The following is a 14,822-nucleotide window of genomic DNA, read 5'->3' as shown; positions in this document are numbered from 1 at the left end:
TCAGTGGTTAGTGGGGTACGTGAGTTTAGACCATGAGCGGGGCTTTAGGTTTAGTATGTAAAAGTAGGGCACTCCATTTTTAGATTTGAGCTTTCGAACACACATTTATAATTCAAAGAATTTAAAGACATTTTTATATGGGAACGTGTGCAATTCAGCAGTACAGTGACATATATAATGTTTATTTCTATTTCTAGGGTATGTAGATCTTAATAGCACTTGTTGCTCATAATTAGGGCTTTCACTTGTGGGCAGGGTTTCATAGATTTGGAGGCATTAATATAAACCTCAAGACTGTTATGGAACAGTTTTGGGGGTTTTATATTAGCCCAAATTCGGACCTGGTTTTAATTATGCATTAGTAAACTTCTCCATCCTCCTCCTGACTAATTTTGAACATTCTTGTACATGCTGATAGTGTAGACCATCTATCGCCACACACACCCAGCTAATACAATATATGGATTATTTCTGTCCTTTTGACGATAATGATAATAAGCTATATTTAGCATTATTCAAACATGTTTTTGTAAAGGTCTTATTTTGTATTTTTATTGTATTGTATTAAATTACTAAATTTATTCACATTTCACATTTAAGACATTTTTTAATTTGCTTAAAACAGACAAAAACATTAAACTTACCAGTGCAAATATTAACAGTGCATGTATGTGTGAACCATGTGACCTACCAGATTTTCTTAAGCGTTTATTAATGGGCATTTAAATGTTAAAAAAAGAATTAGCATTAGATTGGCAAAATGAAATTATATATTTTAGTGGTGTCAATAACTTTTAACTTAAAAATAAACTGTGTCAATCACAATATTCTGTGATTAATCATAATTAAAATCATGATTTTTATTTAGGCAGACTAGATCCTTTCATTTACTGTATTATAATGTCTTTGGGTAGTTTTGATGCTTTTTAAATGAGAATATATTAATGCGCTGTGTTATGGAGAACCCCTAATAAAGAAAATAAATAATAGTGTAGCTGCATATTCCACACCTTCAACAACCTGAAAACACACTATCAGCTGTGTGTGCAAACGAGCGAGATAATAAAGTGTGGATGGAAGCAGCAGGAGGTAGCTTGCTGGATTAGCATTCTTGCTAACTGGACACACGCTAAACAGAGCGAGCAGCTTGAATACACTCATACAAACAAAAACGCATCATTCCCATCATTGATAACGTCTCTGACTCAATCGCTAAGCTAGACGGGGTGGGGCAAGGTGGGAGAAAATGAAGCACTCTCATTGGCTGAAAGCAATCAACTTCATTTACAACCTGGTGAGAACCTGACTGAAACTGGCTAAACATAAGATCAAACAAAACAAGCAGATTTAAACCTGAAACCGTACAATCATACTAGGAGGTCAAAATGCGACCCCGTTATGTAACATGCGTACATGTTGGCAGGTCTGATCTTCATAACCATCATAACGCTCCTCGTGAAAAGTAGCTTCTAAATGGGACAGATGTGCCCCACCTTTCTTGTGTCTGACGCCGGACACTTCACCCTCCTCCTCTCGCTTACGGCAGCTGATCTCGAACATGTTGACCGAAACGGTGGAGCGGATTTCCTTCTGAGCCAGCTGCATGCGGTCATAGAAAACCTTGAAGAACTTCTCAGACTTCTTCTGCTTGTGGAGCTGGTGGTGGAAGGAGTTCTGCAGACAGATGGAGAGGAGTGTGTAAGTTAAATTTAGGCAGAATACCAATAAAGATTTGAAACATATTAACCATAACATTGGGTGAACTACTTGAACAGGCAGACCTGTGTCTGTGAGTTTCCTCCCCGCAGCAGAGCGATACCCAGCTGAATGCTCTCTTCAAACACGCGGTCATTCTTGGTGCTGACGATGAGATCGATGACTAACTCTGACGCTCCTACGCTGTCCAGCAGACACTGAATTTCAACCACAGTTGTCCCAGGCTTCTCTGAATCCTGCCCTGGAGAGCCAGCTGAACACAGAAACACATAAAAAGTATTACAATTAAGAAACAAGTATGCATCTACATTTAATGGCAATGTGACCATGATTAAAAAGTGCTCTGACCTGGTAAAGCCTAAACAAGTATCTACAAGCCCAGTTCCTTTCATATTCTACAGTTTTGTGAAGAATATGAAAGGCAGGCATGTCACCCTTGCAACATCTTTGTTGCTTCATGATCCAAAAATCATAATTCATAAGTCATAATTCATTTGTACACTTTAATTTTCTAGCCTCTCTGTATCACTTAAAATGAAATTCGCTGTTTCTATTAACAAGCCTTTAAAAAGCCTTTAAAGCTAAAATACTTCTGAGAACTGCAAATATGAATGGATGGAGTCAGGTATGTCACAATATTTACATTATTATAACTTATTGCTTAAAACTTATTGTAACTAATGCAACTAATGTAAATTAGCTGATATGCCTTTTTATTTTATGTGTAAATTCAAAAACAAATTCCAATACTGAATTTTCTCAATTCTTAAAAGTCCATTGCTTAAAAAAAAGAGATTTTATACCCATTTTATACCAATTTATACCAATAATATCTGAACAAACATATGGTCCAAAAGTTAATAGTTTTCATAATAGGCCAAGGAAATGATTTTTTTTTTGTGACATCAAAAAATTGGAATTTTTTTCTGCCCAACAAGACTATGGAAAGGTATCTGTAAATAAGACAGTATATAGTGAATGCTACATATATACAGCCCTGGAAGAAATTAAGAGAGCAGTTTCTCTGATTTTGCTATTTATTGGTAGATGTTTGAGTAAAAATGAACAAACTACAGAAACCATTTCTCCCAAATTCCAAATAAAAATATTGTTATTTAGAAAAGATGCAGAGCTTTCAGACCTCAAATAATGCAAAGTTAATGCGAGTTCAGAAATCAATATTTGGTGGAATAATCCTGGTTTTTAATCAGTTTTCAACCATCTTGGCATGTTCTCCTCCGACAGTCTTACACACTGCTTTTGGATAACTTTATGCCACTGCTGGTGCCAAAATTCAAGCAGTTCAGCTTGGTTTGATGGCTTGTGATCATCCATCTTCCTCTTTATTATATTCCAGAGATTTTAAAATTGGTAAAATCAAAGAAACTCATCATTTTTAAGTGGTCTCTTATTTTTTTTCCAGAGCTGTATATATACAGCTCTCTTTAGTTTGACATGATAGGGACCAATTAATGCAACCCTGAAAGTAACATTAAATCCAGATAATATTAGATTGCAAGGCAATAAGAAATCAACAGTTGGTACCTGGTGTATAACAGTGCAATGACCGACACATTCTTCTTTGATGCTGCAATTCATCAGGATTTCCTGTATGATGAGCTTATCATTATTAGTGACACACCATGTGCATCCTTTTTAACGTCACTTTCTATTATTGGGTTTTAAGTAATACCACCCCTGCATATGAGTCACATATTATTCAAGTATATGAAATAATTAAATGCTGTGCTGCCTTCCTTTCTTTTCTGTTCTTTTACGAGACCCACAGCCCCGTACAGAGTTACTTCCAGACATGGCACCCACGCTCTCGAAGCACAGGGATCTACAGTATTACTGCGTATTACATAACTCTCTGTACACACACCAGTAACTCAGTGCTGCATGGGGCCAAGCAGGAATGCATCAGAGAACCCGAACAAGCCGGTGAAGTGAACAGAGGGTTTAGCAGCAACTGTGAACATCTGAATGGATTTGTGCTATGCTAAAAAGTGCAGAATCAATAGCCATGTCGAGCTGATTTAAATCCATGTAATAACACAGGAAGACTGTTGCCCTCTGACAAAATAACATACAGTTGTGGTCAAAAGTTTACATACACTTGTAAAAAAACATAATGTTATGGCTGTCTTGAGTTTTCAATAAGTTCTACAACTCTTATTTTTCTGTGATAGAGTGATCGGAACACATACATGTTTGTCACAAAAAACAGTCATAAAATTTGGTTCTTTCATAAATTTATTATGGGTCTGCTGAAAATGTCACCAAATCTGCTGGGTCAAAAATATACATACAGCAACATTAGTATTTGGTTACATGTCCCTTGGCCATTTTCACGGCAACTAGGCGCTTTTGGTAGCCATCCACAAGCTCCTGGCAAGCTTCAGGTCGAATGTTTGACCACTCTTCTTGACAGAATTGGTGCAGTTCAGCTAAATGTGATGGTTTTCTTGCATGAACCCGTTTCTTTAGCACTTTCCACATGTTCTCAATGGGGTTTAAGTCAGGACTTTGGGAAGGCCATTCTAAAACCTTAATTCTAGCCTGGTTTAGCCATTCCTTTACCACTTTTGATGTGTGTTTTGGGTCATTGTCTTGTTGGAACACCCAACTGCGCCCAAGACCCAACCTTCGGGCTGATGGTTTTAAGTTTTCCTGCAGAATTTGGAGGTAATCCTCCTTCTTCATTATCCCATTTACTTTCTGCAAAGAACCAGTTCCACTGGCAGCAAAACATCCCCAGAGCATAATACTACCACCACCATGCTTGACAGTAGGCATGGTGTTCCTGGGATTAAAGGCCTCACCTTTTCTCCTCCAAACATATTGCTGGGTGTTGTGGCCAAACAGCTCAATTTTTGTTTCGTCTGACCAGAGACCTTTCCTCCAGAAGGTTTTATCTTTGTCCATGTGATCAGCCGAGTCTTAAGGTGCCTTTTCTGGAGCAAGGGCTTCTTTCTTGCACGGCAGCCTCTCAGTCCATGGCGATGTAAAACACGCTTGACTGTGGAGACTGACACCTGTGTTCCATCAGCTTCCAAATCCTTGCAGACCTGCTTCTTGGTGATTCTTGGTTGACTCTTGACCATCCTGACCAATCTCCTCTCGGCAGCATGTGATAGCTTGCGTTTTCTTCCTGATCGTGGCAGTGACACAACTGTTCCATGCACTTTATACTTGCGTATAATTGTCTGCACAGTTGCTCTTGGGACCTGTAGCTGCTTTGAAATGGCTCCAAGTGACTTCCCTGACTTGTTCAAGTCAATAATTCGCTTTTTCAGATCCACACTGAGTTCCTTTGACTTTCCCATTGTAGCTTTTGTAGCTGAGTCTAATCACTGGGTCAAATGAGCCCTATTTAAATGGGCTCATGAGAAGTCAACAGCTGTAGTCAATCAGAATCACTTACAAGAAGTGAAGAGGCCATGACATGAAGCTAATTTGATTGACACAACTCGCTACATCACCAAAATTGACAAATTTTGTTGCTGTATGTATATTTTTGACCCAGCAGATTTGGTGACATTTTCAGCAGACCCATAATAAATTTATGAAAGAACCAAATTTTATGACTGTTTTTTTGTGACAAACATGTATGTGTTCCGATCACTCTATCACAGAAAAATAAGAGTTGTAGAACTTATTGAAAACTCAAGACAGCCATAACATTATGTTTTTTTACAAGTGTATGTAAACTTTTGACCACAACTGTAATAACAGTCTACTAATGAGGCTTGAATCAGAATCATGTATTACAGTATAGTAGGTATAATGAAAACAATATATGATCTGGAACCAAATTCTTACTAAGCTCAAGTTTTCTTATAGTGATCTAAATCACAGATCCTCACTTCTGGTCCTGGTGATCTAGTTTTACACCAGTCTTATGGTGCTTTCACACCTACCCTATTTAGTCCAGACCTTTGGACTTTTGGATGTGCGTCACGCAGCAGTAAGTGTGCAACAGATTACACTTGCATGTCCTGTATCTACAGTAACTGATTAACAGATATAAAATAAATCAGAGGGTAATCTGTTAAGCTTATTCACATGTATGCTAAGGGAAGCTGAATTCTGGCAAGAAGGCAGAATTGGCATAACAGCTGTAAAACAACTCAACTTAAAGCCCAATTTACAACTAGTTTGAGTTAGTTGAGTCCATGCCTTCTGTCTTGCTAGCATATCATGTATACTCTATACGTGAGAACTCACAAAAAAGCCTGGATTCCCTCAAACACATCAAAAAACATCAATAAACATTAATAAACATTGTGTTTGGTGCACACGGTCATGCCTCCAATTGGATACACACGTACGGGCAAGAGCCTGGGTGATAGACGAGAGGGCCGGGTGAGGGAAGAGCGGCAATAGACTCGAGTGTTAAGTTAATAGACAAGTGAGTTTGTGAGATGGACAATCAAGTAGGGTGATGAACAAGCAGGACCTGGCAATGGCTGGCCAGACAGAGGAACAGCCAAACTGGCCATTGAACTTTTAAATCTCCAAGTGGACAGACAAGCACGGGCAAGAGGAAGAGGGATAGATGAAAGGGGCAGGTACAGGAAAATGGGCAAAGAGATGAACCAGTGGGCAAAGCAGTGGATGTGGGGACCAGGCAATTGAAAGTGGGGCTGAGCAATAGAAGAGGTTGGTTGGGTGAGAAAGGTATGGGGCTAATCAGGTGGACAATCAGATGGATGAAGGGGACAGGCGATGGACGAACATGTTGGGCTACAGTTGAGAGAGCCTGGACAACCAGGCTGGTCAATGGAAGAGGGGAGTATGGGATGGACAACCAGGATGGACAACCAGGATGGACAACAGGCGAGGGAGCCAGACAAGGGACCTAGGCGATGGACAACCAGGCTGGTCAATGCAAGAGAGGAGCAAAGGATGAATGACCAGCACGGGCATCAGACGTGGGAGCCAAGCAATGGGCGGCCAGGCTGGTCAATGGAAGAAGGGAGTAGGGGATGGATGACGAGGATAGGCAACAGACGAGGGAGCCAGGCAATGGATGACCAGGCTGGTCAATGGACACAGGGTTCAAGCGATGGATAACCAGATTGGGCAATCGACAATCAGACCAGATTGGGTAATAAACAGGGGGGGTCAGGCAATGTGCAAGGGGTCAAGCAAGGGAACACCAGGGCTTCAAGATGGATGCATGTGGTTGGGTGATATACAGTCCAGATAAGAGAAGGAGTCAAGGGTACATAAGAGAAAGAGGAACACATGCTACAAATTCTACAAAGATAAAAAGTAAGTGAGAAGAAGCTCTGAGGACTAAAAAGCCTTAAGTTTCTGTTGACCATGGTTTAATGCCACTAAAAAACAGTGGTTTACATTGTATGTGACCGTAAAAGAGATGTCTGCTGCCCTCTCATCCTCTGACCTCAGCATCCTCCTTCCTCCTGGAATGGCTGGTGTATCCTAACGTGCATCTTTGCAATGCATTTTGACTGCCAGTGGAGATTATTCATAGCTTGAATATTAAAACAAAATATTTCAGAGAATAGGTTGTAGCTAGAGAACCCTTGCTTTCTAAAGGTTTTCCACTGACTGTTTGGCTCCGCTGGACTCTCAACTGCTCTTACATTTGGGTCAGCAGCTGCTGCTGAGAGTAATAAGGTGAAATAGTTCGTACTGACCGTCATTAGGTTGGAATAAAGTACAAGTGACATCCAGCCTATGCTGGTGTCAGAACGATGTGTACTCTTATGGGTGTTTGTGGAGCTTTTTGTACCTCCAGGGGATGAGCCACCACTGCTGCCATAATCCAGAGCCTTGGAGTGAAGCCGCTGGTTACCAAAGTAATGTGTCAGCATAGTCTTCCTCAGTGCATTTCCCTGCAATGGAGAAAAGGGCATTATTAAACACAAACAAACTTCTAAATCAAACCATGTATATCCACTACACTTACAATATCTCATACAGTATACATGCATGTTACAGATTAAACTATTCCAGGCTCATCTAAAAAAACGCTTATGTAACTGCTTATTCCATCGTTCCATTAGTCTACATTCAACAGCTGCAGTCCATCTAGATATCTATAGATTTACCAAAGAATGAGTTTTAATCTATTAACTGTGATTCATGTTTTTGTGAAACGCCTTTTAACACTCTCCACACAACACACGGCAGGGGTGTGAAGAAGTATTACGAGCCATTTGAGGAATGTGTGTTCCAGCAGCATCCATACAGTCTGAAAACGTGAGGAGTCTACGAATTGAGCTACACTGCTTCAGTATGCACCTTTCAGAGCAAAATTTGTTTTATTTTGACAGAATTTGTGTTGATCAGCGATTTTACCATAGCAACTTTCAGCATGAATACATTTTGTGCACAAAATTTTACAAAAAAGTTGCATGCGTATTCAATCAGTCTTTAAAAGGTGCTTGTTTTATAATATGTAATATCATAAAAATTCCATTTTGAAGGTATTATCACAGTTCAACTACTATGTGAGAACTGGTAGCAAAAAAATTGTTTATATTTAATTTACTGTTTATTGTTGACATAAAATTTAGGTCCGTGCACTGCTGCACATCCTTGTGTGTGTGTGAGTAATAAGCGTTTTGCCAGCTGCTTATATGTTGACAAGATAGAATGGACGTCTGACAGTTGACTGTTGTCAGGGTTTTAATCAGTCAGTGGCATCCCCGTGTTTTCCATTGCCAAGATAGCAATACGGCAGAAATTAACCTGAACACACCTCACCTTCCAAACCACCACATCCATCAGCGTAGATATATTCACAAGCACCTTTGCTATGTAAAAAGTGCAGGCGAAAGTTGAAAATAGACTGCTGGCAGGGTGAAAGATAGCAATGAGTAATATGGGTCCCAGAGTCTTGTTATTCAGAGATAAATATGTGTAATATGAACCTGACGTTACAATACTTAAAAAATCTGCTGCTACTGTTTTGATGCCAGATAAAACCATAACAGCTTCAGAGATCTCATAAAGCTCATGCCTTAAAAGCAAAAAGAGACCAACACAATATTATGCAAGTAGCCGATCAGCGTATGGAGCTTATTGAAATGCTTATGTTTCCATCATGATTGTATGGTATGTATGGTTGCCAAATACAATGTGACGTGGAAACAAAGGAACTATTGGTACTACGGTTTCATTTTTACAGTCCATTTCTGTTTTCTACTGCTTTTCCCACCCAAAATGTGTCAGATATATTTATGTAACACAAAAAAAAACACATTTCACACCAGAGTGCTTTTTTACGTAACTCATTTAAACGGTTGTAATTGCTCCAATTACTCCCCATGTACAACAAAAGCTTCTGGGAGGCGAGACAGAGGAGAAAGACAAGAGGGCAAGAAAAAGAGAGTGGACCAGACAACTGCAGGCTGCCCACTTTCCTCAGGGAGAGGTGACAAAACGTGCCAAAAAGAAAAGAGAGAGAGAGAGGTGGGGGGAAGTGAATTGGCAATGAGAGTGGGAGTGTGAAGGAGAGAGAGGGAGAGAGAGGGTTACGTAACACCTGGTGGTGACTTGCTGAGAGAGCACGAGGAAGGCAGGCAGAGAAGAGGACAGAGAGAGAGAGAGAGAGAGAGAGAGATGGGAGGTGGTACGCATTTACCAGCATTCTTCCTTCACTTATCCCTTCATCTTCCGCTCTCCTCCTGTGGTCCACAGCTGCAGTTTTTTACGATGTCTGCAGTAGACAGTAGTCTGAGATCACTTGGAAACTGACCCAACAGTGATAGACTCATCCTTATGTTTTTTTGCACTGAAATGTTTAGTACACTGACATGGACACTCATGGTGTGTTAGTAGTACAGTATGTGTCGTGCTGGTGTGAGTGAATCAGACACAGCAGTGCTGCTTGAGGTTTTAAACACCTCATTGTCTCTGCTTGACTGAGAATAGTTCACCAACTAGGAATACGCAGTCAACAGCATCCTGTGGGCAGTGAGTCCTGTAGGCACTGATAAAGGACTAGAGGATGACCAACACAAACTGTGCAGCAACACAGTTAGAGAAAACAGTGTTAAAAACTTCAGCAGCACTGCATTATATATCAGCTTTTCCTGACATGAATTTGTTTAATCCTGCCTTAAGTTGGCCTTAAGCTAGGTTTTGTAGCAATGTGCTATAAAACCCGCTGTATATGCCAACAAGACAAGACTTACTACTAGATTTTGAGGTACTGCTGTAAGGATTTGATTGTATTTAGCAAAAAGAGAATAAGTGAGAACAGTTTGTTGGTTGATCTTGACCCCACCTCATACTTGACTCAGTAAGTCATCCCATAATTACTAGATGGAGCATCACCATCATTCCAGACAATGCTTGGGAGCCTACACCTGGCACTAGGCATGGTGCAAATATGTTTATAAATATGCTTTGTGTGTATGTGTGCTTTTGCACATCTGGATCTGTGCATATCTGTATAGATAGATATACAGGCATAGATATACACTTTATACTTGTTCTAGGTTTACTTTTTGTTCCAAATACTGCTTTAATCTGTGTTTAGATTCCATACCCACTGTAATCTACATACTGTATACACACAGAGAAACACTTCTCACTGACCAGGGTTGCATAATTGTCAATGAGAGTGGAGTGTGTGTGTGTGTGTGTGTGTGTGTGTGTGAGTGTATAAAGTTGGCCGACGTCCAAGAGCAGTGGAGTTGTGTAAGAGAGTCGAATGGGGGGGATGAACGGACGTCCCCTATGGTGCCCCTCAGGGGCATGGTCAGCGTGTTACTATGCAGACGGTTTGGGAGGACGTGGCCCGGGCAGCTAATGGACCCAGCTCCACCGGGCCTCCGTTTCAAACACCAAACACATGCGTGTCAGAAAGAGCCGAGCCGGAGCAGTGCGGCAAACACCTGCAAAGTGGATGGGCAGAACACCAATTTTCCTCCCCCTCTCTCCCTCTCTTTCTCCATCTCTCTCCCTCTCTTTCTCCATCTCTCTCTCTCTCTCTCATTCTGCAGCACATGCTACTTATGTTCCCTCTCTCTTTCAGTAAACACTCCGTCTCATCAGCAGTCAGCACAGACACGCGTCTGCTTCCACTGTCTGGAAGAATCCACACACACACACACACACACAGCAGGTGAACAGAGTATGCTTCCTTCAGCTCCTAAAGGTGAGCTTCTCTAGAACTGTGAAGCTTCAGTTTTGGTTATTTAATCATTGCTATAGAAGAATCACTTTTAGTTCAATAAAGACATATATATAATATGAAGTATCTCGTATCCCTATAAAAGTTATATATATTATAAAAGAAGAAACAGTTCCACTAAGTCTGAAGTGTCCTTTCAGAACACCTAAGTTTCTGGGTGTTTCCACACCCACTGTCCAGTTCAACAAACCAAATTGTGGGCTGACAAAAAGAGGTGGGCTTGGTCTGGATAATCTGAAACATTTTTTTCAATGGTTATGACTTTCTGACCTGTTACAGGCAGTTGAGAAATCTCTGTCACATGTGATTTCTGTATCTACTGTAACTGTAGATTAAGCTTATTAATAAACAGAAAGAGAAGACATTTGAGGTTAATCTGTTACCAAAAACACTCATTTTTTGTGTGATGTGCAAGCACTTGAAGGGAGTTGGATTTTGACTGGGGCAGAATGTGTCTCAACACCTACTCGCCAAATAGACAAGATTCTACAAATGTGTCAATGTAAAATATAGGGAGACACAGCCCATGTGGATAATGATGGCAGTATAGAGCAAAGGCCTTTCATACACTCACTATACTGCAGTGAAAAACCAAAGCTAAACAGACAAAATGAATAGAGTGAAGCAAAAACATGAAACTTTCCAGTCTCTCTCAGTCTCTCTTGCTTTCTCTGCCCATCTCTCTCTCTATCCTTCTCTCTCTATGTCCCTTTCTCAGTCTCTCTCTTTTGCCATCTCTCTCTCTCTTTCTCTCTCTCTCTCAGAGATAAAGGACACAAGAAAAGAAAATAATTCAGAGTTAATTGTAGCACTGAGATATTGACCCATCTGTCTGTTGCTGCCATATAGAGTTACGAAAACTCTACTCAGGTGAATTGAGGACTGAAAGAGAGGGAGAGAGAGAGAGAAAGAGAGAGAGTGAAAGAGAAAGAGGTAGAGAGTGCGTGCAGGGCAGCAGACAGAGAGAGAGGTAGAGGGGTTTTAAAATGTGCATGGGCACGCCACACTGCGGCTGGCCTGGCTGTGCCTGGGACGCTCCAGTGAGCCTTACACACACACACACACATGCACACCCCACCCAACACACACACACACCACTCTATCTGCAGACACCTGAGCGAGAGGGAGAGTATTCAGGATAGAGGGATACACAATGATGTCAACCAACTCTGGGAAACTCTGGGGTTAAAGCTCCTCCAGTCACCAGCCAGTCTGACCCCAGAAGACCCCAGGTGGTGGACCCTACGGGACCCAAACATCTCCACAGTGGTCAACCTATTAAGCACAGACAGGACAGACTATGTTGTTTAAACTGTTTTAAAAAAAAATGATGAAGATTTTTTTTTGCATCAGTTAGGAGTCTTTTACAATAACTTTGATTATTGTACTGCTCCTTAGTCACCCAGATCAGGAATTGAACCCCAGTCTCCCACATGGTAGCTCATGATAGCACAGTGGGGGTGTGTAGTGGTGTTATTCATTACACCACACTAACCACCTATCTCAGCCCAACTCTCCAACTTATCCCTAAAGTATTGGATGGAGATGGAGCACCATCAATCCAGAGAAAACAGGTCCATTGCTCCACAGATCAAGGCTGGGCAGATTTATACCCCTCTAGGCCACACATGGCATTCAGCATGGTTCCAATAGATCCAGGTTTATCTGCTCTTGAGAATGGCAATATTTCTATTTCTCTAGACAAGTGACTAGTCAAGCTTTAAAGTAGCTAACTGCATTTAGTAGTACACTAAATACATTTGGACATGTCAACTCTGCCACATAAATAAGGAAGGAAACGGGTGTGTTTATTTTCTCAGAGGCTAACGTAAGCTCTCCCTGCCCCCTCCAATCCAACAAGCTGCTGCTCAGCAGAATCTGCACCTGACGGCAGCTTGTGTCAACACACACGCCCAGATACACATCACTTCACAACATCCACCCCAACTGCTCCTGCACTGCTCTATACTAAAAAAAAAAAATACAAACATGTCTAAACGTATTTTACTGGATCCAGCTTCCTGGGCCACACAACACTTTGATTTGTACATTAACTAAGGACTGCTGTATTAATATAACACAATTTATTAAAATAATTAAAATAATAGAGTAATTTAATCAGGAGACGGGAACTACTGCGGGTTTGGGACTTGGCTCCACTGTTCAGAATTTTTGTTGTTAATTGGATTAGAGTGTTTTTTGGTTCGTACAAGACTTTAGACAAAAATAAGAAAAACAGAGCGCCGAGTGGTCCAGTGCTCTAAAGCGCTGCCACTATGAGCAGAAGGTCGCAGGTTCGAATCAAGCTGCCGGTGCTCAGAGGGAGCACAATTGGTCCTGCTTCCTCCGTGTGAGTAGATGGCGCTCTCTCCCCACATCACTCCTACAGTGATGTCTGCAGCACAGGGCATCTGTGAGCTGATGTACTGGAACCGAGCCACTGCGCTTTCCTCGCAGCACGCTGGCTGCTCGGCAATGCTGCATCAGCAGCAGCTCGAAAAGAAGCGGTGGCTGGCTTCACATGTATCGAAGAAGCATGTGTTAGTCTTCGCCCTCCTGGTGTGTTGGAGCATTACTAGTGATATGGGAAGTCCTAATGAGTGGGTTGGGTAATTGGCCGTGTAAATTGGGAAAAAATTAAAAATAAGAAAAAATCTTGTTTTGTTGGACCACCATTGTCTACATACAAATTATTGGTATTTTAACAATAGGTAGGCAGAGACCACAATATAAGCTCTTTAAAAAATATAAGTTCTTTAAAAAGTTGCTTTCGCATTAAATATGAATTATATTTATAATGTAATACAGACAGATGAACTAAGGAATGCTGTATAAATAAAACACAAATTATTAAATAATTACAAAATTAAAAATAATTGAAGAGAAACTGCTGTTTAACATTGTAACACGCCACAAGACCAAGACTAAGTCTATGTTGGTGTTGAAGTCTGAGAAGAAGACAGGCTCAAACTATAACATAGTCTCTTGACCTCACACTGGTATTTTCAGAACAGTGGAAATTGGTGCATCCTGAATGTTGGCTTCATCATATGCTTTGGCGAAATGGATTTATTGAGGAAAGAAAGTGAAGAAAAAAAAAAACAATACATCTAAAATCGTATCAACCTGTCTAGCATGAGCTCAGACACAAATCAGCATAGACACTCGTATAACAAACACACACACACACACACACACACACATTTAATACAGGAGACCTCGCCCGCATATTTCATTGGTCAGTGCAGAGTTCAGTGTTAGCTTTTATGCGACATGGCAAAAGTCATGGGACAGGGACTAGTCTTGTATCCCATGATATGTCTAATAAAAAGCTAATGAACACTTCACTGACCCGCTGAATATGTAAATGAAGCCACCTGTATTAAATATGGATGTGATTTCTTCCTAAGGCACTTGGCAAAAATGGGAATACAATGTTTTCACAAAACAGTAACACTATACATTAACATACCAAAAGTCACGGGATATGATCAGATTTTGCCAAATCCCACTGACTCAAGACGATACCTCACAAGACATTGAGCCCTGAGGTAAGACGAGAGAAAAGAGAGAAATATGGAAATACTGTTTATTCAGAGAATGAAGTTTCTCACTACCTCTCTGTCTCTTTCCCTCTCATAATTAATATGTGAGGAGTTCATCAGTTTCCCGGCAAGTGTCCACCCCGTCCAGTGGCCTGACCACTCAGACCGCCCCTCCACTGGCTGCCCGCCGTGCTATAAGATGCTGCCCTCATAAACAGCGCCGGCAGCAGCAAAACAAATTAGCCTCGCATGTGAGAGTAATCTGCGGGCCTGTTGATTTTCAAGCTGGTCCAAGACAAACAACAGCAGGGCGTAAGCAGCGGCTCGGTAACGCGCCTGACCGGGGCTCATTTAGGTCACGGTGCATGTGATAGAGTAATGCA

The 14,822-nt window shown here is 41.1% G+C and overlaps 1 protein-coding gene across 1 annotated transcript in view; it reads right to left on the bottom strand.

Annotated features, from left to right (window-relative positions):
- itpr2 (inositol 1,4,5-trisphosphate receptor, type 2) overlaps nucleotides 1-14,822 on the bottom strand; it is a 110,700-nt gene that overhangs the window by 40,064 nt on the left and 55,814 nt on the right. Inside the window, exons 38-40 of the mRNA XM_007250570.4 lie at nucleotides 7,481-7,583; nucleotides 1,782-1,969; nucleotides 1,494-1,674 (exon numbers count right to left, since the gene is read on the bottom strand). Of these exons, the coding sequence (XP_007250632.3) occupies nucleotides 1,494-1,674; nucleotides 1,782-1,969; nucleotides 7,481-7,583 (472 nt within the window). The remainder of the gene's footprint in view (nucleotides 1-1,493; nucleotides 1,675-1,781; nucleotides 1,970-7,480; nucleotides 7,584-14,822) is intronic.

This window comes from Astyanax mexicanus, chromosome 9 (genome assembly GCF_023375975.1).
Source record: "Astyanax mexicanus isolate ESR-SI-001 chromosome 9, AstMex3_surface, whole genome shotgun sequence".
In the NCBI taxonomy this organism is placed as follows: Eukaryota; Metazoa; Chordata; class Actinopteri; order Characiformes; family Acestrorhamphidae; genus Astyanax; species Astyanax mexicanus.
Note: the sequence above shows the minus strand (reverse complement) of the source record. Positions and strands in the feature narration are given on the sequence as shown.